The 24,340-nt window shown below is 36.1% G+C and overlaps 1 protein-coding gene and 1 pseudogene across 1 annotated transcript in view; both read left to right on the forward strand.

Moving 5' to 3' along the window:
• Tex15 (testis expressed 15, meiosis and synapsis associated) overlaps positions 1 to 8,059 on the forward strand; it is a 58,124-nt gene extending 50,065 nt beyond the window's left edge. The window contains exons 8-10 of the mRNA XM_020152136.2: positions 767 to 825; positions 3,433 to 4,685; positions 6,280 to 8,059. Of these exons, the coding sequence (XP_020007725.2) occupies positions 767 to 825; positions 3,433 to 4,685; positions 6,280 to 6,317 (1,350 nt within the window). The 3' untranslated portion in view covers positions 6,318 to 8,059. The remainder of the gene's footprint in view (positions 1 to 766; positions 826 to 3,432; positions 4,686 to 6,279) is intronic.
• Positions 8,060 to 23,241: 15,182 nt separating this feature from the next.
• LOC109675430 (protein FAM136A pseudogene) lies at positions 23,242 to 23,693 on the forward strand (annotated as a pseudogene).
• The last annotated feature ends 647 nt before the right edge of the window (positions 23,694 to 24,340 follow it).

The raw sequence follows: 24,340 nt of genomic DNA on the forward strand, positions 1-24,340 counted from the left end.
ACTGTGTTCAATCCTCAGGAACAAAACAGGAGGTTGTTCCAGGTTATGGCGTGTTACAGCATGTCTCAAATATAGGCCTAAAGAGTTTGAAGTTCATTCTGTACATACTGAAGTATAAAGCCATGTGAAATGTGTTTTTTCAGTGAATTAAAAGGTAAGGAGGTTCTGAGTATAGTTAGAAGTGATAAGTCAGCCATAGTTTATTAAAGGGGAACAATTTTATACAGTAAAAAAGTGGAAATTCATACCAGTTGAGAATTCCTAAGCTAAAAGGCTTTCAGATTTGGGGGTTTTTAGATTTTGGGAAATTTACATATACATAATGAGATATCTTGGGGATGGAACCAAAGCCTAAACATAAAACTCATGTATGTTTCATGTGTACCTTATATATGTAGCCCAAAGGTAGGTTTTTACAGTATCTAAAATTTCTACATGGAACAAAACTTTATGGTGTAAAGTTTTCATTTAAGGCATCATGTTGGAGCTCAGAAAGTTTTGGACTTGAACTTTTTGGTTAGGGATGTTCATCCTGTATTTGATAGAATTGATGAGGCTCAGTGACTTGATACTAAAGAGGGGGCAGTCATAAATGGACTCCAAGATTAGAGTTTTTTGATGTAGGGTAAAAAATGTTGCAAATTTCTTTTTAAAAAATAAGATACTGCAAATGTGAAATATGGAAAATTGTCAGTCACTTTTCTTTTTGTGGGGAATATTACAGTTTCTCATCACCAATGTAGGTCTTTGTGTCTTTTATATATAGGTTAGCATGAAAGATGTCTCAAAAATCAACAGAGAAAAGGCAGCATTTAAGCATCCAAGGTAGGAGTTACCATCAGCCTTTTCTGAAGAAAATTGGGCAACTAGTAAGGAGCAAGAATATTGTTTATATAACTCTGTTGAATGTAATTAGAGGACAAGAATTTTAAAAAGGAAGAAGTTCATTTCAGATTTTAAATGTTTTAATTGGTCCTAATTAGTTTGAACTTCATTCTGTAAGTATTGAAGGCTAATGTCATGTGAAATGTCTTTCGATAATGTAAAAGGTAAACAGATTGTGAGTACAGATTACACAAGTAAGTTAGCCATCTACTTGCAATTTGAGGCCTGCCCAAGCATCTTTGCAGAAAAAGCTGGGTGTGATGGTATACCCCTGTCATCCCAGCTACTGCAAGAAACATAAAGCAGGAGGATCAAGGTTCAGGACAGCTCAGGCACAAAGCAAAACCCTATTTTCAAAAATAACCAGAGCAAAAAGGACTGGAGGTATATATAACTCAAACAGTAGAGTAGAAGTGAAGCCCTGAGTTCACACTCCAGTACTACTTTACAAAAAAAAAAAAAAAAAGCCAAGGCTTAGAAAAAGCATGATTGCTATACAGAATAAGAAAGGAAAATTCACATTTGTCAGGCATTAACAATTTAATTTCTAAAAGGACATAAAAGAGTAGGACGTGATTAATTTTTTTTAATTTGTGGATTCTACAAATCAGCCAGATTTCGATTTCAATACAGGTTCGGTTGGGTGCCAGTGACTCACGCCTATAATCCTAGATATTCAGGAGCAGAGATCAGGAGGATCACAGTTCAAAGCCAACCCTGGCAAATAGTTCGAGAGACCCTATCTCGAAAATACCCATCACAAAAAGGGTTGGTGGAGTGGCTCAAAGTGAAGGCCCTGAGTTCAAGCCCCAGTACTGCAAAAAAAAAAAAAAAACTGGTTAGAACCAACTTGCATCAGTGGAATGGAAATAGTGTGTATATTACAGACATATACACATAATATAAATATACCATTTCATAAAAGAATGCGTTAAATATTGCAAAATATGAAGAATATGATCTATTTTTCTTGTTTTAATGTGAAGTGGCACCACCGAACTTAATAACCACTGTTTCATTCAGCTCATTTTGAATTTGTGACTAGCTTCATTTTTTTCCATATTGTGAAGGATAATGAGTAATACATAAAGAAGTTATAACCAACCTCATGTCTTATCTTTCTTGGTTTTTCAAACTTAACTAACATCTACCACATTTCTAGAATCTTTTTCTTAGCACATATGACTCTCAGTAGTTGTGTGGTGACATAAAGATAAATAGAATATTAGAGGGATAACATAAACCAGTACTATACTCACCTTAGGTTTGTTAACTAAATATAAGTAATATTTGCTTTTTGAAGAATCAAACTATAACTTACACAAAAATTAGTTCTCCTATAAGACTGACAACAGAGTGCTATCTTCATAGAAATTAATATACTCTAATAAAAGTACATGAAATGAAAGACAATCCAGACAAGTGCCAGTCTATAAAGAAAAGACATCGTTGGAAATACAATAAAGTAAAAAATTATACTCTGGCAGAACTCAGTGTTACATGGGATTAGACAGTGATGTAGGTTGTCATTAAAATGCCTTTAGAGGAGGATAGATTAAGTAAAATATAGGGCTTTTAGTTTCCTATTATAGGCCAAAGATCAATTTCTCTTGACTCTAGAGAAGTAGTACTTCTTTTCCCTTATAGCAGGATTTTTTTTCCACATATAGTTCAAAGAATTTGGTAAAGCACCAAAAAATACAATTGCTCTGGGCACCTGTATTAACTGTCTGGCTCTCAACACTCCCATAATGGATGCTTCTCTCAGCCTGCTTCAGATTGTCTAAATTTAGGTAAAAATGCCAAGGATATTAATTAGCAAGAAATTCTGCAGGTCTGCTTTTCCTGTTCTCAAAGATAAACAGACAAAAAAAATCTTTGTTATAATAAGAGGGAAGAGATCTTTTTGGGGAGGGGAAGGGACTCACAGGTAATAGCTAACGCCAGCTTGTGCACACACACACACACACACACACACATACACATGTGTATATATTTGCAAATAATAAAGATTATGTTGCTGGACATTGTTGTTCAAGCCTGTAATCCTAGCTATTTGGTAGGTAATACTAGGAGGATCATTGTCCAAGGCCAGCCCAGGCAAAAATGTAAGACTCTATCTGAAAAATGAACTAAAAGCTAAAGGTCTAGGGGCATGACTCAAGTGGTTGAGCACAAGCATAAGCCCTGAGTGCAATTTCCAGTACCACAAAAAAAACAAAAAGATTATGTCATTGGGTTGGAATTAGAAACTATACTGAACAATTGAATAATGATAGTTTCCTACTTTTAAAAGCCTCCATCAGGAAATGTTAGAAATACAAAATTATTTATTATAATATTGGGAATGTATTTAAAATGCATAGAAAAGTTTTCTAAATTCAAAACACAGGAATAAAACTGGGAAAATATGTTATTTGCATAATTCCAATAGAATGAAAAATGTGAATCTTAACTCTTCTGAATAAAAATGTCAAATACATATTTCTGTAATAAAATAAAATTTTGTGACTATATACTTAAAATTGTTTGTGTTACACTTAATAGGACTACAGGATCTCATTCCAAAAATGAAAAGGAAATAGAATCAAGTTCATCTAACAATCTGAAAAGAAACCTTGTATCTCCAAAAAAGGTTGAAATGCAAAGATCACTTTTGCCTTTAAAGAACCAGCAAGACACTTGTACTTCAAAGTCAGAAAGCAAAATAGATTTACCAAATAATTCATCTGATCCTTCAGAACACCTCACTGCACAACAGGAAAACATAAATAGCACAAAGAAAAGAAATGTAGGTTTTAGTGCTCCTGAAACAAGAAGTGATAAAAAAGATTGTTCTTTTGAAACTTGTGATCATAAAAGTATAGATGGCACTTTTTCAAAAGACTGTGAGACATCATCACAGAAACTCCTTAAAAATCCCCCAGATCCCACACAGAAAATTTCACTTTCAAACTTAAAACCAAGAATTGAAGATTCTCTTGTGCCTAATGCATCACTACTCTCAGAGCCTGATTTCCAGTCTGTGAGGGGTATCCATACCCATCTAGAAGCCAAGGACACAGTCTTCAAACATCAAGATAATGAAATATTAAATTCATCTATTAAAGATTGCATATGCACCAGTTCTCCAGAAACCATCTGTATTGAGGACAAAATTCCTGTTCTACAAGTAAATAAAATACAGCCAGTAAAAACCAAGTCTCTGGAAAAGCATATGAAGGATACATTGAATCCCAGTACTGTACCTTTTGGAGCATCTGGAAGTTCAGCCCTTGATGTGACTCAAACAGCAGAGTTCTCTTTTTCTGAACAGGATGAGGAGAATCCAAAAGTCATAGCTCAGAAAACTGCCACATACTGGAATGAACTTCCACAGTCTGAACGCACCCCTATATATAATTCTTCTGAGCATTCATTTGGAGCTTCATATCCATACTATGCTTGGTGTGTTTATCATTACAGCAGCAGCAACGGCAATGCCATTACCCATGCATACCAAGGAGTAACATCATATGAAGTACAGCCACCACCACCTGGGGTATTGACTACAATTACAAGTACTGTCCAAAACACACATTCTAACCTTCTGTACTCTCAATATTTTACTTACTTTGCTGAGCAGACACAGGCAAATACCTTTGTGCCAGGAAATGGGTATTTTCAATCTCAAATGCCTATTTCTTACAATTTTCAGCAACCAGTTTTTTCACAATATGCTTGTCATCAACCATTACCTCAGGCTTCATACCCTTATCCTCCTAATCCAGGAGTATGTCCCGAAGTTCCTTGGATTTATGGTGAGTTTTGCAAGTTTTAATGCTTGCTGCATTGAGTTTTTACTTTTTATTTTGTACATTTATGTAAATTAAATTCACAATAAGTGATGATACATAAAGCAGTTTCTGTGCAGATTTGTAGAATCAGTCACATAGCAAGCAGAGTTGACTTGTGTTACTGGAAATTTAGTTCAGATTAAAGAAAAACTGCTTATGTGTCCTTACTAATATATCCTTTGATAAAATCCAGCTTTAAAGAATAGTTAAGTAAATTACAGTGATCTGTACAGTGATGCAACTGGGTGCCATTGACTCATGCCTGTAACCCTAATTACTTGGGAGGCTGAGATCGGGAAGATTGCAGTTTGTGAGGTCAGCCAGGGCAAATAACTCGAGAGACACTCATCTCCAAAAATAACCACAGAAAAGCAGATTGGAAGTGTGATTCGAGCAGTAGAATGCCTGCTTGCAAGCACAAAGCCCTGAGTTCAAACCCCAGTCCAGTCCCACCAAAAAAATATTCTATAGGATAAAACTCAAATGTTTTACCCTGGAATGCAGAGCTGTTCAGAGACCTGCATATTCAGCCTCATCGCCCACCGACTGTACCTCTACATTCACGACTCATTGAACTGTTTCTCCTATTTAACAATCCCCTTGTATTTCTGTGATAATTTTTGCGTCATTTCTCTCGCATGATAAGACATGTGAGTATTAGGGAGTATTGTAAAGATCTGTGTATCTTTTCCTTCCCTTCTTAAAATGAGTTTAAACAGGGAAGAATTTTTTCACCTGAGGAAAATATAAAATGGGAGAAAGTACTATGACTATACTTTTTGACTCCTTTTTGATTAATTTGATTCTATTGCTGATTATGTAATGATAACACCAAGCACAGTAGATACGGCAGACCTATGAATTAGTTTAATTTCTGAAACGGGAAGTCTTGATTATAATTCTTTCATGAAAGCTGTTTGTGCCTTTCTGTGTTCTTAATAGTTATTTGTGGTGTTCAAAAAGATCACTTCAGAACCAAATCCAGCTGTGATGCTCAAAAATATTAATTATTACCGCTTTGGTTATATTGGTCCAATGAAGAAAGATTTTGTTCTTTACCCTATTCAAAGGTCACTGTTAAAAAAAAAAACAGGCAATTGCAATAGTATAAGCACATCTTTTAGTTTTCAGGAGTGCAATTGATCTATAGAGATGACCCTCTCACATAGTAACTTCAGCCTCATAAAGATGTGAAAATCTCTTCAATGAATGTATCACTGATTTGCTCAGATGTTTATATTCAACATGAGAAAAATGGAACTAAAGAGGAGGTGCTTAATTGAACCCTGTGTGGTAAGCATATTATGTCCTTAATGACATTTAATTCTCACAGGATACCTGAGATACAGAGATACTGTTGTTTTACAGATAAGGAAACTTTGTGTCCTCACAAAGCCTTAAATAACACTGAGGATCCTATGGCTGGTAAACGGCAGGTGTGCAACTTGAATTCAGATCTAGATCTAACTGAATCTCAGATTCTTTTTACTATACTATGATGCATTGTTAGTCTACATCATTAACTTATCATAAATCTTCACGGTTTTTTTCCCTCTAGCTCCATGGCAAGAAAAACCATTTCATCCAGGACATTGAAAATAATCTCTTTCTACTGAAATAAAGGAGACTGAACAAGTTTTTCCAAGTATTTTTTACCTACATATTTTGATGTTTAATGTTTTTAAGTGTATGCAAATATGGTATATAAACCATATGCCCTTTATAAAATGTATAAGTGCAATGATGTGTCACATAAAGTAATGGGAAACTAATTCTTAACATCTGAAATAGTTGAAATTCAATATTCAATATTACTGAGATTAAACAGTAGTTGTAAAAATCTAAAAAACCAGGTTTTTGTTTCTATTGTTTTAATACATTATTTGTGGTATTAAGCCATTTTATTGAGCTGAAAAGTAGGAAATTTTTATTGGGTTGGTCATCAGCCCAATAGTTTGATAATTCTTGACACTTTATTCATACAATTTACAATTCTTTATTGTGAACTTTAATTTCAATATTTCTAAATAGAATAACGGTTTGCATGTTTTCAGGGTTTCCTTAAGTAGAAATTTTTTTTAAAAAAATTGTGTTGGAAGCAGTTTTAGTTGATTATACTGAAATTTAAAGCACTTCTCATGTCATTTTCCACAAGTATTCTCTACCCAAGATTTGTGTTACACAACTTTGGTTATTTTAATGATTTTATAGTACAGAGTAGGGAATAATATTTATGCTTATGTAGTGTTTAACCATATAACAGTAAATTTCATTAATGCTGCATAAATACAAGTGTTTTAATGTTCTGGTCACAGTTTTTTTTTAATTTTCAAAATTCTGCAAAAGTAAGGAATTTCTTGTAATATTCACGAGGTAGCAGGATATAGGCTGTAACTACAGTCTTGAGCAACATCTCTGGCTATACAAGTAGCACCTTTGTTGCTCAAAAACCATTCCTGTTTTAAAGATCCCAGTCAGAACAATCCCTCAGAAGTGGGTAGACATTTTTCAACTGCTAGTTAGCCCTAAACTGGGGCTAACTGAGAGGATTTGCTTTAAACAGCTAGCAAAGTTTCAGTGTTTCCTTTTTGTTATGAAATGTTTTATGTTATCTGGTACAGGCCTCCAAAGAGGGTCTACACTAAGTCTGTCTTAGTGTACACTAACTTATTTTTCAATTCAGTATGACTCTGAGAAACCCCAAGATAAGCCTGTTTAATCACATTAACCAAATAGGATGGAATTCAGAATACTTAGGATTTTTTAACATATAGGTCTTTAAAACAGAAAAAGTAAGGAGAAAACAGTAACTGAAAGAACTTAGGGATTTGAAAAAATGATGGAATTAAAACAGCATTAAGATAACATTTTTTCATAGTTGGTTTACTTGAAAATAATCTGTCAAAATCAGAACTCCTCCCATGTGTGACAACAGTAGTACTGTTATTCAGGAAATTACTCTGCCTCAGCCTTTTGATTTGTTTGGTGATGGAAAATGTCACAAAGTTTATGATAAAAATACTTCTGTTAGATCAACCAGACCTCAAATATTCTAGTTAAGTATTCTTTCTTCAAACTTTCACATTCTACTGATACTATCTTTGTGTTATTTTTATTTCTGGGTTTTAATTTCTTCAAAAAATAAACAAACCTTTTCCAAATATTCAGTAACATTAAAAATTTATACTTTGACAAAGTATGAAACGCTGGCATATTTTCCTTTTTTCCTTGATTCTAAAAATTAAAGTAGAACAAACTAAAATTGAGCAAACATTGTAAGCAAAAACAGTACCCTGCTTGTTTGTAAATACTGTTTTGGAACTTGAAAAATTATCTGAATAAACTGGATTTCTTCTCATTTCAGGGGGGTTTTCTTTGTGTTTCTTGAAAAATATGAACAGTCCTTGCTTTGCACATATTCATTACATGAAAACCCCACAATAAACTGCCTCCTTCAGATAACTAAACTGTCAGACTGACCCTTCCACTCTATTTGCCTTTGCCTTCTCCTGAATCCTTCCTTTCCCATCACTCTTACAAACTTCATTACTCCCTGGAGTTTCATATCGCAAGCCAAAAACCCTGCCATTATGTAATTATCAGTTTAGTCTGCACTAGTAATTAGAAGTAGTGAAATGTTGAAAAAAAAGAAAAACTAAAGAACAAAATCATGGATGAAAATGACTGCATGGTTCATAAGTTGAGATTTTCAGAGAAAAACCTCTTTGAGGAAATAATCATCAATGAATCTAGCTAAGTATAAGGCTCTGGCCCAATACTAAAACAGTATTTTGGTAAAAAGGCAAAAATTTTTCCATAAAAGGTGTCTCATACAGATGAAATATTTAAATATCAATCATACACTTCTGTTATTTTTAAACTTGTATTCTGTATAACAGCTTCATTTGCTGTCCTCTCATGGGGCTTTCACATCAAGGTCTTGGGATCATTACAGCCTTTTTGGGCTCTCTGTTTTCCAAAGTATATCATCCTTCCAAGTTGTATTAGGTATGCTTTTTAAATCTGTGTACATGTCCAAAACTATTGATTGACATGATTTCAGGCTGTCTTTTCCAAAGACATTTCGTAAAGTGATGATTTAAGGCTTCAAAATAAGAGTCCATTCTCTTTTTAATGGTGTTAATTTAGGGGAAAAATTACATTCAGGCATACATTTTTTTAAATCACTATTTTTCTAACATAATTTTCAATTCATATAATAGTAATATTGCTTAAATAACATGGAAAATTCCCAAGTATCCTTACAGTTTTAAAAATAGAAATGTAGGCCAGGCTTTGTGGTACACACTGGCAGAATCCCAGTACTCAGGAGGCCGAGGCAGAAGGATCATAAGTTCCAGGCCAACCTAGGCTACATAGGGAGGCCCTGTCACAAAACAAACATTATTAAATTACAGATGAAGAAAGTTATTTATTCCTGTAAGACCAACATTTTAAAAATTAGTTCTGACTAATACAATTCTTAAGAGCAGTGACTGGAGACGTGTAGTGACAATTGCTAGCAAAAGAAATAGAGAAGCTAAATTAGGGTTGTTGATTTCTAATGTAATATAGATAGGAAATTTTTCTAAGGATATACATCCTAATCATTACTTGCTGGCAGAGTCTTCTGTCTGCTTAATTATTACCTTGTTTTTGAGTCAAACTATTAAAAGAATCTCTGTAGGGCTGGAGGTATGGCTCTAGTGTTAAGAGCCACCTGCCTAGCAAATGGAAGGCCCTTAGCTCAAACCCTGATTCCTCAAAAAAATTTGTATACACATATACACACACACACACACACACACACATATATATAAATAATATACATATAAAGAATATATATATATACACACACATATATATATAAAGAATGTTTTCTCAGAGGTCTCCATTGAAACATTTGAAGCATCATATGGAACCATTAGTCTCAAAATAATCACCTTCTATTTCTCTTCTAATAGAGAAACTATCTTCAGATTTGTAACTCCTTTTATTTTTAAAGTTTAAGTTTACAAAATAATAATTTAGAGATAATGACAAACATTTTATATGAATATGAATGTGAGTCTTTCCTTTGGGAAGATAGTCTAGTCAACTAAGCATGTTTGGTTCATTTAAAATTATATTCAGTCAGTAATAATTGAGTCAGTTATCAAGTCAACAGTTATCTGACTAGGGAGTAAAAGTATGCTATTTGCTTATGTGTATATATATATCAACTAGTCTTATATCAACTCAAGTATTACTTATAAATTCATCCAGAAGGCTCTTCAAGGTATTCTCTGTGAACATCAGTTAATAATTTCCAATATTTTTGGCTTAGAAAGAATGTAAGATCAGATTTAAATATCTCTTCTTTGATATGTTAGTTTTTTAAATTAAATCCCAGATATCAGCTTGTGTACCTGATACATAATCCCTTCACTTAAAATTTGAATATACACAGAGTTACAGCGCAATGGTAGTGTGCTTGCCTAGAATACACACCACCTTAGGTTCCATACCCAGCACAGCAAAAAAATTAATTTAGCCAGATGCAATGGCTCACACCTACAGTACTAGCTACACAAGAGGCAGAAATCAGGAGGATCATAGTTCAAGATCAGCCTGAGCAAAAAGTTAGTGATACTTCTATCTCAACGAAGAAAAGCTTGATGTGGTGGCACACACCTGTCATCCCAGGTACACAGGAAGTACATATAGGATTGCAATCAAGGCCAGACATAAATGTGAGACCCTAATCAGAAAATTACCAAAAGCAAAAAATGACTGAGTGCATGGCTTATGTGGTAGAGTGCTTGCCTAGCAAGTGCAAGGTCTTGAGTTCAAACTATAGTACTGCCAGTAAATTAAAGAAATTAATACAGAATGTGCAAAAATGCAATCCAGTAATTTGATGTTTCTACATGTTTGCATAAAATGCAGTTATCTGCTCTATGTGCACAGAAATCTAGGGTTTTTTTGGTAAGATTACTTTGTGTTAGGAAGTGGGTATATTTTACATATTGGAAGTTATGCTTAATCAAGTTACCAGTGACTCCTAGTTCAGTGTTTTCCAACTGAGGTGTTTTTTAAACCAAGTCTAAATATTTACTTCTGAATACTTCACCTCTTCAAATGATATACTGAAGGTAATCTGTTCCTATATCCCTTATAAGTCATTCTCTTTCTACCTTACCTCCCTCACTATTTTCAAAACTGTCCCAGACCACTCCTGTGGCAGTTCCTAAAACTTACCTGTAAGTCAGACTTACAGGATCAACCATTAGAAAATCATATTAAATGGTTTACAGATGAAAATGGGAAGGAAAAAAGCTAGCAGATTATACAATAGTTAACCAGTGGGTCATAATAAGAGCCAAGCCTTTCCCTCCTAATACCTTGTACAAAAGGTCAAAATAATTGCTTAATCCAATCCTTACAACTGGAAAAATAAGAAGCTTAATTTATATACTGATTCCAACTATGCCTTCCTAGCCCTGCATGCTCTTCCGGCCATTAGGGAAAAATGAGGCTATACAAGAAAACGCATCTCACAAAAACAAAACAGCTTAGGGTGGAAAAGATCATCCAAGAAAATGGACCTCGGAAGTATGCAGGAATAGCTATACTCACATCTGATAAAGTAAACTCCAAAACTAGAAGAGACAAAGGTCACTTCATATTAATAAAGGGAATAAATAGTCAAGATGAAATAACAATTGTTAGCATATGTACCAAATGTCAGTGCACCCAACTTCATTAAATAACTACTGAACTTAAAAGCATAGATAGATAGCAACACAATAATAGTGGGAGACTTCAGTACCACACTGTCAACAATAGATAGGTTATCCAGACCAAAAAATAAACGAAACTTCAAAATGCAATGACACTACAGACCAAATGGACTTAATAGACATCTACAAGAGTATTTCATCTAGCAGATACAGAATATACATTTTTCTTAGCAGCCCACAGAACTTTCTCCAAAATAGATCTTATCTTATGGCACAAATCAAGTGTTAGCAAATATAAGAAATTTAAAATAACTGTCTCCTGTCACACTATAATGGAATAAAACTAGAACTTAACTGCAAAAGAAACTACAGAAAATACTTAAAAATATGGAAACTGAACAACACATTGGTGAACAACCAGTGGATCATTGAAGAACTAAGGGAAGAAATTTGAAAGTTTCTAGAATCTAATGAAAATGAAAACAACCTACCAGAAGCTTTGGGATACATCAAAGGCAGTGTTAAGAGGAAGGCTATAAGCACATACATCAAAAAAACAGATTTTGAATAGTCTAATGATGCACCTCAAGCTTCTAGAAAGTAAGAACAAGCCAAATCCAAAATTAACACATGGAAAGAAATAAAAATTAGGAAATTAATGAAGCAGAAACAAAAAACCCTAAAGAATCAATGAAACAAAAGGTTGAAAAGATAAATAAGATTGATAAACGCTTAGAAAATCTCACTGAAAGGGGAGGGAAAAGACCCAAATTAATAAATTACAGATGAAAAATGGTAGATATTATGACAAATACCAATGAAATCTAGAGAAGCATGAGACGATACATCAAAAACTTATATGGTGGAAATATGATGTACTCATGTTAGAAAATGGAAAAATGAGAACTGTTGAAACTATTCCAGGAATGGGGGGAGGGGATAAAGGAGAATGATGAAGGGGTGAATTCAACTATGATATATTGTAAGAATTTTTGTAACTATCTCAGTGTGCCCCCAATACAATAATTTTTTAAAGTTTGTATTCAAACTGGAAAATTTAGAAGAAATGGATACATTGCTATATACATTTAACTTACCAAAATGAAATCAAGAGGCTATAAACCACTTAAATAGAACCATAACAAGCAGTGAAACTAAAGAACCAACAAAGAAAAGCCCAGAACCTGATGGAATCACTGTCAAAAGCTAAGAGATCTTTAAAGAAGAATTAACATCAATATTCCTCAAACTTTTCCAAGAAATACAGAAGGAAGACTACCAAACCCATTCTTTGAAGCCAGTCTTACATTAATATCAAAACTGGACAAAGACATAAAATTACAGGCCTATATCTTTAATGAACATAGAGAAGAATTCTCAGTAAAATACTTGCAAACTGAATTCACTGACACATTTCAAAGATCATAAACAAAAATTTTTAAGATACCTACCATGATCAAGTTGGTTTCATTCCAGAGATGCAAGAACATAAACAGAATCAAGGACAAAATCCCATGATAATCTTGATGTTAAAAAAAAAAAAAAGTCTTTGACAAAATTCAATATCCTTCATGATAAAGCTCAGAAAAAATAGAAATGGAATGAATGTACATCAACATAATAAAGGCTATATATGGCAAACCTACACCTAACATCATACTAAATTGAGAAAAACTGAAATTTCCTCTAAAGTCAGGAATGAGACAAGTGTGTCCACTCTCCCCAGTCTTATTTAATATAGTACTGGAATTCCTAGCCCATGCATAAGGCAAGAGAAAGACATAAAAAGGGATTCAAATAGGTAAGGAAGGAATCAGATTATTTCCATTTGCAGATATGATTCTATACTTTTATAAGACTCCCAAAGATTCCAGAAAAAAAAACTCCTAGATCTGATAAACATTTTTGGCAATGTAGCAGGATAGAAAATCAACATACAAAAATCAGTAGCTTTTCTATATGCCAACAATAAATAGGCTAAGAAAGAAATCAGGAAAACAATCCCACTCACAATAGTCTGAAAAAAAAATACTTAGGTATAAACTTAACCAAGGAGGTGCACTATCATTATAATAAAAACTATGAAACCTTGAAGAAAGAAATTGAAGAGTACACCAGAAGATAGACCTCCCATGTTCATGTATTGGCAGAATTAATATGAAAATTGGCTATACCACCAAAAACAATCGACAGTCAATGCAATGCCCAACAAAATCCCAATGGCATTCTTCAAAGAAAGAGAAAAATCAATCCTAGAATTCATATGGAAATGTAAAAGAGCCTGAATGTCAAAGCAATCCTGATTCCACACTAGAGGTACCACAATACCAGACTTCAAATTATAGTCCAGAGCCATAGTAATAAAAACAGCATGGTACTGGCACAAAAACAGACACAAAGACCAATGAAACAGAATAGAAGACTCAGAAATAAAAGCACACTACTATAGCCAAACAAGCTAAGACACACTGTAGAAAAAGACAGCCTCTTAAACAAATCATAGTAGGGAATACTGTCTGTCTACATGCACAAGACTGAAACTAGATCTCTAGTTCCAACCTGTACAAAAACCAATTCTAAATGAATCAAATGTTTTAATGTAAGACCTGAAACATTGAAACTACTACAGGAAAAAATTGGGAAACTCTGGAAGATATAAGCATACGTAAGTATTTTCTGAATAGGACCTCAATTCCCCAGGGCATATGAGCAAGAATTGACAAGTGGGATTGCATCAAGTTAAAAAGTTTCTTCACATCCAAAAATAAGGAACCAATTACCAGAAATTGAGGCAACCTACAGATCTTCACCAGATCAACAGATGGGAGATTAATATCCAGAATATACAAAGAGCTCAAAAAACTAAACAGCAAAAGATCAAATGACTCAACAAATAGGCAAATGAATTGAATATAGTTCTCAGAAGACATACAAATGGATAAAACATATATGAAGCAATGTTCAGTGTCCTCAGCCATAAAGGAAATGCAAATCAAAACTATACTAAGAGATCCCAGCAGAGTCACTGGACTTTCAGAAACTATGAGGAAAGAGTGACAGAAGAGGTCTCCCGGAATTCTTAACTAAGAAGAGAAAATTACAAATTAACTGTGTTCAGAGAAGAGCAAGGTGGCCAAAATACAGCCAAATAGTTGTGCAGAATCGGAGGTCAAGCAAATTCCCCAGCTCATTTCCTGGGGACCAAAGGCAGCTCTGTGCTCTTGCCCTCGGGCTCTCCCTAGTGCCTTCAAGATGGCGGCTAGAGGGAGGAAGCAGAAAGCGAGCCTCCTATAGTGAAATCTTGGAGAGACGCTGGAGACACACTTTGCAGGCATAATCACCGAGAAAAGGCATAACTTCGACCCCTCCACATCTCCAGCCGGCGCAGAGAATCTCCACCTCACGTTAAACGGAGAACCGAGGAGGACCCCCGGGGCCGCCCGGGGCCGGCGCCCATACGGCTTGGGAAGACGCGGACCAGGCCTGACAACGTGGGGCAGTGGCACCTTTCCCAGTGCTTGCAAAGGGGAAAGCCTGTAGCAGAGGCCACCGCACAGGAGAACTCTGAGCAAACAAAGCCGTGGGACCAGGTGAGTGCTAGCTCACCCCAGAGATCTGCATAAATAACGCCGCCAGCTACAGGCTGAGAGCAGCAGGCAGGCAAGCCACAGTTGCAGATACCACTCTCAGAACTGCCTCCAGATGCTTTTTTTTCTTTTTCTCCCTACCTTTGATGAGAGAACAACCGAATTACACCTGCAAGCCGAAAAACTTACTGAAACTGTATTGCATTTGAACTGGGGACACTTGGTGGGACTTTTTTTTTTTTTTTTATCTTCTGTGTGTGTGTGAGTGTAGTTTTGTTCTACTTTATGCATCCCCTTTGATGAGACAACTACAGAACAACATCTGAGGCACCAACTCCAGGACTGGAGATTGAGACGGACATCCAAATTATTAAGACTGAAATTGCATTGCATATAAACTTGGAAGTTTTTTGGTTTTTTGTTTTTTTTTTTTTAATTTTCTATTTTCCATTTTATTTTAATTCATTTTTATAAATAGATATTACTTTCATATACTTATTTTTTATTTTTTTTATCTTTGATTTTCAATCCTCTCTCTGTCACTCTATTGTCTGTTCAGTTTACTGTCGATTAGTACACTAAAACTCCCTGTTTATACCTTTGAAACTCTCTTGTCTGATACCTTGTTCTGCTTTCTCCCTCTTGTCTGTATATTTGTTTTCCCCTTTTCTTTAACTTCTTGCTTTCCATCTCAGCTCACTCTTCCATTCTCAATATTACCATTGTTATTATTACAAGCTAGAAAATACTTAATTACACACAGTACAGGGACAGTAACAACACCAAGGACAATGACAGGAAGACAGAAAAAACAAGGAAACCAGTTTCCCCACAGCAAAAAATTAGTACAGGAACCAGAGGGGAATGAAGAGAACAGAAACTCAGAGCCAGACTCCAACAAAATGAAGATAAACTATGCCAAAGGACCCAATGAAGCCTACAAGAATAATTTAAAAGAAGACATACTACAAGTACTCAATGAGAATTTTATAGAGATGATACTGGATAGGGTCAACCAAAATGTACAGGAGACACTCAAGAAATTCCAAGACAATAAAAATAGAGAATTTGAAAAAGCAAAAGAAGAAATAAAGGAAACCATAGAAGCACTGTATAAACACCAAAGTGAAAGAGAGAACACAATGAATAAATGGATAAATGAACTCAGGACAAAAATAGACAACAATAAAGAAGAAAACAGCCAGGATATGGAAAACCTCAGAAAAAAGAACGAAACAGAACTGCAAAACAAAACGGAAGGCCAATCCAGCAGAATAGAACAAACAGAAGACAGAATCTCAGAACTTGAAGATGAAATGGTAATTAAAGGAAAAACCGAAGAACTACTAATTAAACAACTCAAGACCTGTGAAAAGAAAATGCAAGAACTCACTGACTCCATCAAAAGACCAAACTTGAGAATCATGGGCATCGAAGAAGGAGAAGAGGTGCAAGCGAAGGGAATGCGTAATATATTCAACAAAATAATAACGGAAAATTTCCCAAATCTAGAGAAAGATATTCCCATACAGATGCAAGAGGCCTCCAGGACACCAAACAGACCAGATCAAAATAGAACTACTCCACGACATATCATCATTAAAACAACAAGTTCAGAAACTAAGGAAAGAATATTGAAGGCTGCAAGAGAGAAAAAACAAGTAACATACAAAGGTAAACCCATCAAAATCACAGCAGACTTCTCAACAGAAACATTAAAAGCAAGAAGAGCGTGGGGTGAGATCTTCCGGGCACTGAATGAAAATAACTTCAACCCCAGGATACTCTACCCAGCAAAGCTATCATTCAAAATAGATGGAGCAATAAAAGTCTTCCATGATAAGCAGAAACTAAAACAATATGTGACCACAAAGCCACCATTACAAAAGATTCTGCAAGGGATCCTGCACACAGAAAGTGACACCCAACTTAACCATGAAAAGGCAGGCAGCACCAAACCACAGGATAAGAAAAAGCAAGACAGTAGAGAGTAACATCAAGTTAGGTACACACAATCAAACCTTCAAACAACTAAGATAACTAAATGGCAGGAATCACCACATACCTATCAGTACTAACACTTAATGTTAATGGACTTAATTCACCCATCAAAAGACACCGTTTGACAAAATGGATTAAAAAAGAAGATCCAACAATTTGTTGCTTACAGGAGACTCATCTCACCGACAGAAATAAGCATATGCTTAGGATGAAAGGCTGGAAGAAGATTTACCAAGCCAATGGCCCCCGAAAACAAACAGGAGTAGCAATACTTATCTCTGACAAAGTAGACTTCAAACCTACATTGATCAAACGAGACAAAGAAGGACATTCCATACTAATAAAAGGGGAAATAGACCAAAAGGAAATAATAATCATCAATCTGTACGCACCCAATGTCAACGCACCCAATTTCATCAAACATACCCTGAAAGACCTAAAAGCATATATAAACGCCAACACAGTGGTTGTGGGAGACTTTAACACTCCATTATCATCAATAGATAGGTCATCCAAACAAAAACTCAATAAAGAAATCCAAGATCTAAAATATGCAATAGATCAAGTGGACCTAGTAGATGTCTACAGAACATTTCATCCAACCTCTACACAATATACATTCTTCTCAGCAGCCCATGGAACCTTCTCCAAAATAGATCATATCCTAGGGCACAAAGCAAGCCTCAGCAAATATAAGAAAATAGAAATAATACCATGCATACTATCTGACCACAATGCAGTAAAAGTAGAACTCAACAACAAAAGTAAAGACAAAAAACATGCAAACAGCTGGAAACTAAATAACTCATTACTTAATGAAGAATGGATCATCGATGCAATAAAAGAGGAAATTAAAAAGTTCCTGGAAGTCAATGAAAATGAAAACACAACCTACCGGAACCTATGGGACACAGCTAAGGCAGTCTTGAGAGGAAAGTTTATAGCCATGAGTGCATATATTAAAAAGATTGAAAGATCCCAAATCAATGACCTAATGATACATCTCAAACTCCTAGAAAAACAAGAACAAGCAAATCCCAAAACAAATAGAAGGAGAGAAATAATAAAAATAAGAGCTGAAATCAACGAAATAGAAACCAAAAAAACCATACAAAGAATTAATGAAACAAAAAGTTGGTTCTTTGAAAAAATAAACAAGATCGATAGACCCCTGGCAAACCTGACTAAAATGAGGAGAGAAAAAACCCAAATTAGTAGAATCAGGAATGCAAAAGGGGAGATAACAACAAACACCATGGAAGTCCAGGAAATCATCAGAGACTACTTTGAGAACCTATATTCAAATAAATTTGAAAATCTAAAAGAAATGGACAGATTTCTAGATACATATGATCATCCAAAACTGAACCAAGAGGAAATTAATCACCTGAATAGACCTATAACACAAAATGAAATTGAAGCAGCAATCAAGAGTCTCCCCAAAAAGAAAAGTCCAGGACCTGATGGATTCTCTGCTGAATTCTATCAGACCTTTAAAGAAGAACTGATACCAACCCTCCTTAAACTGTTCCATGAAATAGAAAGGGAAGGAAAACTGCCAAACACATTTTATGAAGCCAGTATTACACTTATCCCAAAACCAGGCAAAGACACCTCCAAAAAGGAGAACTATAGGCCAATCTCCTTAATGAACATTGATGCAAAAATCCTCAACAAAATAATGGCAAATCGAATTCAGCAACACATCAAAAAGATTATTCACCACGACCAGGTAGGCTTCATCCCAGGGATGCAGGGGTGGTTCAACATACGAAAATCAATAAACGTAATAAACCACATTAACAGAAGCAAAGACAAAAACCACTTGATCATCTCAATAGATGCAGAAAAAGCCTTTGATAAGATCCAACATCATTTCATGATAAAAGCTCTAAGAAAACTAGGAATAGAAGGAAAGTTCCTCAACATTATAAAAGCTATATATGACAAACCTACAGCCAGCATTATACTTAACGGAGAAAAATTAAAACCATTCCCTCTAAAATCAGGAACCAGACAAGGATGCCCACTATCTCCACTCCTATTCAACATAGTACTGGAATTCCTAGCCAGAGCAATTAGGCAAGAAGAAGGAATAAAAGGAATACAAACAGGTAAAGAAACTGTCAAAATATCCCTATTTGCAGACGACATGATCCTATACCTTAAAGACCCAAAAAACTCTACTCAGAAGCTTCTAGACATTATCAATAGCTATAGCAAAGTAGCAGGATATAAAATCAACATAGAAAAATCATTAGCATTTCTATACACTAACAATGAGCAAACGGAAAAAGAATGTATGAAAACAATTCCATTTACAATAGCCTCAAAAAAAATCAAATACCTAGGTGTAAACCTAACAAAAGATGTGAAAGACCTCTACAAGGAAAACTATACACTTCTGAAGAAAGAGATTGAGGAAGACTATAGAAAGTGGAGAGATCTCCCATGCTCATGGATTGGTAGAATCAACATAGTAAAAATGTCGATACTCCCCAAAGTAATCTACATGTTTAACGCAATTCCCATCAAAATTCCAATGACATTCATCAAAGAGATTGAAAAATCTACTGTTAAATTTATATGGAAAAACAAGAGGCCACGAATAGCCAAGGCAATACTCAGTCAAAAGAACAATGCAGGAGGTATTACAATACCTGACTTCAAACTATATTACAAAGCAATAACAATAAAAACAGCATGGTACTGGCACAAAAACAGACATGAAGACCAGTGGAACAGAATAGAGGATCCAGATATGAAGCCACACAACTATGAGCAACTTATCTTTGACAAAGGAGCTAAAAATATACGATGGAGAAATAGCAGCCTCTTTAACAAAAACTGCTGGGAAAACTGGTTAGCAGTCTGCAAAAAACTGAAACTAGATCCATGTATATCACCCTATACCAAGATTAACTCAAAATGGATCAAGGATCTTAATATCAGACCCCAAACTCTTAAGTTGATACAAGAAAGAGTAGGAAATACTCTGGAGTTAGTAGGTATAGGTAAGAACTTTCTCAATGAAACCCCAGCAGCACAGCAACTAAGAGATAGCATAGATAAATGGGACCTCATAAAACTAAAAAGCTTCTGTTCATCAAAAGAAATGGTCTCTAAACTGAAGAGAACACCCACAGAGTGGGAGAAAATATTTGCCAATTATACATCAGACAAAGGACTGATAACCAGAATATATAGGGAACTTAAAAAACTAAATTCTCCCAAAACTAATGAACCAATAAAGAAATGGGCATGTGAACTAAACAGAACTTTCTCAAAAGAAGAAATTCAAATGGCCAGAAAACACATGAAAAAATGCTCACCATCTCTAGCAATAAAGGAAATGCAAATTAAAACCACACTAAGATTCCAGCTCACCCCTGTTAGAATAGCCATCATCAGCAACACCACCAACAACAGGTGTTGGCGAGGATGCGGGGAAAAAGGAACCCTCTTACACTGTTGGTGGGAATGTAGACTAGTACAACCACTCTGGAAAAAAATTTGGAGGCTACTTAAAAAGCTGGACATCGATCTACCATTTGATCCAGCAATACCACTCTTGGGGATATACCCAAAAGACTGTTACTCCAGAGGCACCTGCACATCCATGTTTATTGCGGCACTATTCACAATAGCCAAGTTATGGAAACAGCCAAGATGCCCCACCACTGACAAATGGATTAAGAAAATGTGGTATCTATACACAATGGAATTTTATGCAGCCATGAAGAAGAACGAAATGTTATCATTCGCTGGTAAATGGATGGAATTGGAGAACATCATTCTGAGTGAGGTTAGCCTGGCTCAAAAAACCAAAAATCGTATGTTCTCCCTCATATGTGGACATTAGATCAAGGGCAAACACAACAAGGGGATTGGACTATGAGCACATGATAAAAGCGAGAGCACACAAGGGAGGGGTGAGGATAGGTAAGACACCTAAAAAACTAGCTAGCATTTGTTGCCCTTAATGCAGAGAAACTAAAGCAGATACCTTAAAGCAACTGAGGCCAATAGGAAAAGGGGACCAGGTACTAGAGAAAAGGTTAGACCAAAAAGAATTAACCTAGAAGGTAACACCCACGCACAGGAAATCAATGTGAGTCAATGCCCTGTATAGCTATCTTTATCTCAACCAGCAAAACCCCTTGTTCCTTCCTATTATGGCTTATACTCTCTCTACAACAAAATTAGAGATAAGGGCAAAATAGTTTCTGCTGGGTATTGAGGGGGGGAGCGGGAGGGGGTGGAGTGGGTGGTAAGGGAGGGGGTGGGGGCAGGGGGGAGAAATAAACCAAGCCTTGTATGCACATATGAATAATAAAAGAAAAATGAAAAAAAAAAAAAAAACTATACTAAGATTCCATCTCAGTCCAGTCAGATTGGAAATCACCAAGAAAACAACAAATGCAAAGATGCAGGGGGAAAGGAATCCTCACACACTGTTGGCGGGACTGTAAACTAGTGCCACCACTATGGAAATAAGAATAGAAGCATCTCAAAATACTAAAACTTACCTTATGACTCCACTATACCACTCTTGGGCATATATCCAAGGGAGTGTAAATCAGCATATAGAGAGATACATGCATATCAATTTACTGCAGCCCTCTTCACAGTAGTGAAACTATGAAGACAGCCAAGGTGCCCAACAAGCAATAAATGAAGAAAATGTAGTATGTATGTATACCATGGATATTACTCAGCCATAAAGAAAAATGAAATTGTGTCACTTGGAAGAAAATGGATGGAACTGGAGATGACCATGATGAGCAAGATAAGCCAAATTCAAATGTCAAATATTGCATCTTCTTGCTCATTTGTGGAACCTAGACCTAAAAGGATGATGATAATAGTAATGGAATATTGAATGTATATGGGAGACTGAGAGGTCAGTGGGAGAGGGAGAAAAGAAAGGATGCTGAGAGCTAAAGAGGATGGAAGCACACCACTTATATATATACGAAGATAGCATAAGGAAACCCACCAAACACCATTTGAAAGGGGGAGATACAATGGAGAGGATGAACTTGCTCAATGTACACTGTACACATGTGAAAGTGCCACAGTGAAATTCCCTCATATTATTAACACATAATTCAAAAATAAAATTTAATAATGTTTTTAAAGGGGAAAAACCCTACTGACAAATCCCTTTAAAACATGGACCTGAGATTTTTATCCTTATTAAAGTCAGTCAAATCCTTTACAAGTAGCTCTTATACATTGCAAAGTTCATCAAAATCAGGTTCTCTGATCAACCACTGAAAATGAAGACCAAAGTGCTAACCAGGCTGTTTTGGCCACAGATATGGAAATGGCTTTAATCCCTTCCATTCCCAAATTACCTAACACCTAATATGCAGAAAAGGATAAGGAATGTGGGATTAAAAAGTGATATAAATTAGGGGAGCATGGATGGTGGATCAAGGAAGATGACAACAAAATAGTCATACCCCCAGTCTAACCAATGAAAAATTATACAATGCTTAATGACACCTGTCATGTAAGTACAACATGCACTTACAAGGTTGGTCTCTCAATTACTGAGAGGGAAAAAAACCTCTCTATTCAAGAAATACCTGGAGCCTGTCCTACCTGCTTATAGAATAATCCAGGCCCCCTCCCCTCCTCAGGATTGTTCAGTGGAGTTTGATTCTCCATCAGGAAAGCCTTTCTTCTGGTCTGGGAGTGGCACAAGCTGAAGAGCAAGCATGAGGCCCTAAATTCTAACCCCAGTACCTCAAAAAACAAAACAAAGACCGTTCAGTAGATAGGAACTTTACCAGTTGAAGATTGGCAAATAGATTTCACTCAAGTCCTTAGATGCCAGAGATATAAATATTTACTGGCATATATGAATACTTTCTCCAGAAAGATAAAATCATTTCAACACAAAACACATAGAAAAGGCCCAGGAGGTAACTTAAAACTTTACTGAAATAATTCCTAGGTTTGGATTGCCTTTGTCACTGCAGAGTGAATAAAGGTGCATCCTTTGTCTTACAGCAATTTAGGGCCTGTCCAAAGCCTTAGGAGTACATCATTATTTGCATACTTCCAGGCACCGCAGTCTTCAGATAAAGTGCAAATGGACTAACTTACAATGTAAAACTGCACAAACGAAGTCCATGTGGGCGCCGGCGAGGCGTAGAGCCGGGTCGCCGGGCCAAGCCGCGGCAGCTCCAGGTACAGGAGGCGGTGGACGCCATGGTGAAAAGTGTGGAGAAAGAGAACATCCGAAAGATACAGGGCCTCATGTTCGGGTGCAGCGCCAATTGCTGTGAAGACAGCCAGGCGTCCATGCAGCAGGTGCACCAGTGCATTGAGCGCTGCCATGCGCCTCTAGCCCAAGCCCAGGCTTTGGTGACCAGTGAGTTGGAAAGGTTCCAGGACCGCCTGACCCGCTGCACCTTTCATTGCAATGACAAAGCCAAAGATTCAATGGATGCAGGGAACAAGGTGCTTCAGGTGAAGCAGCAGCTAGACAGTTGTGTGACCAAGTGTGTGGATGAGCACATGCACCTCAACCCGACTATGACTAAGAAGATGAAAGAGTCTCTCTCATCCATTGGGAAATGAAAGTCTTTTCCTGTGACCATTGAGCTCAGGACAGGAATGTATTTAAAGAGGAATGGGAATCTTAGTCTTTTAAGAAAAGTTTATGAAGAAGTTAAGGATGACAACACATTTAAGGTATATTTCATTTGTTTCTGGACAGTAGTTCTTTTATGTTTCCATCCTAGAAAGTGAAATGGAAGAAAGGTGCTAAAATTTGGGTCAAAGAGAGCATGTGGGAAGGGGGCATGTTTTGGAGTCTAAATTCCCATGTGGCAAGTGCTTTTCCTGGCAGCTGAGATCTCCCATGTACAAAGCCACAGATCTCCAAGGTACCACCAGATTCTTCTTAGTACACAGGTACCAACAGGCTGGCAGTTTCCTCCAACCTGCCTGTGATCAGGTGAAGGTTGAGGAGAGGTGTGTCTATTTGTTGCCAACCTCCTGTTTGCCAAAATTATTTCCATAATTTATAAAACAAAACCCAGTAGATCACTAATTTAGAAAGGAAAGAAGGTTTCTGGATTTTTTTTGGGGGGTGGGCGTTATTGGGGTTTGAACTCAGGGCCTCATGCTTGCTAGGCAAGCACTCTTATTGCTTGAGCCACTCCACCATCCCAGATTTCTGGATTTTTATTTTGCTTGGTTTTGTTTCATATACAACAGCATAGAGTGGATTTAATGTGTGAGTTGGGAGAGAGTAGGTTAGTTGGACAAGAACTTTGAAAGTTTCTTCTTG

The sequence above is a fragment of the Castor canadensis genome, chromosome 14 (assembly GCF_047511655.1).
Source record: "Castor canadensis chromosome 14, mCasCan1.hap1v2, whole genome shotgun sequence".
NCBI lineage: Eukaryota > Metazoa > Chordata > Mammalia > Rodentia > Castoridae > Castor > Castor canadensis.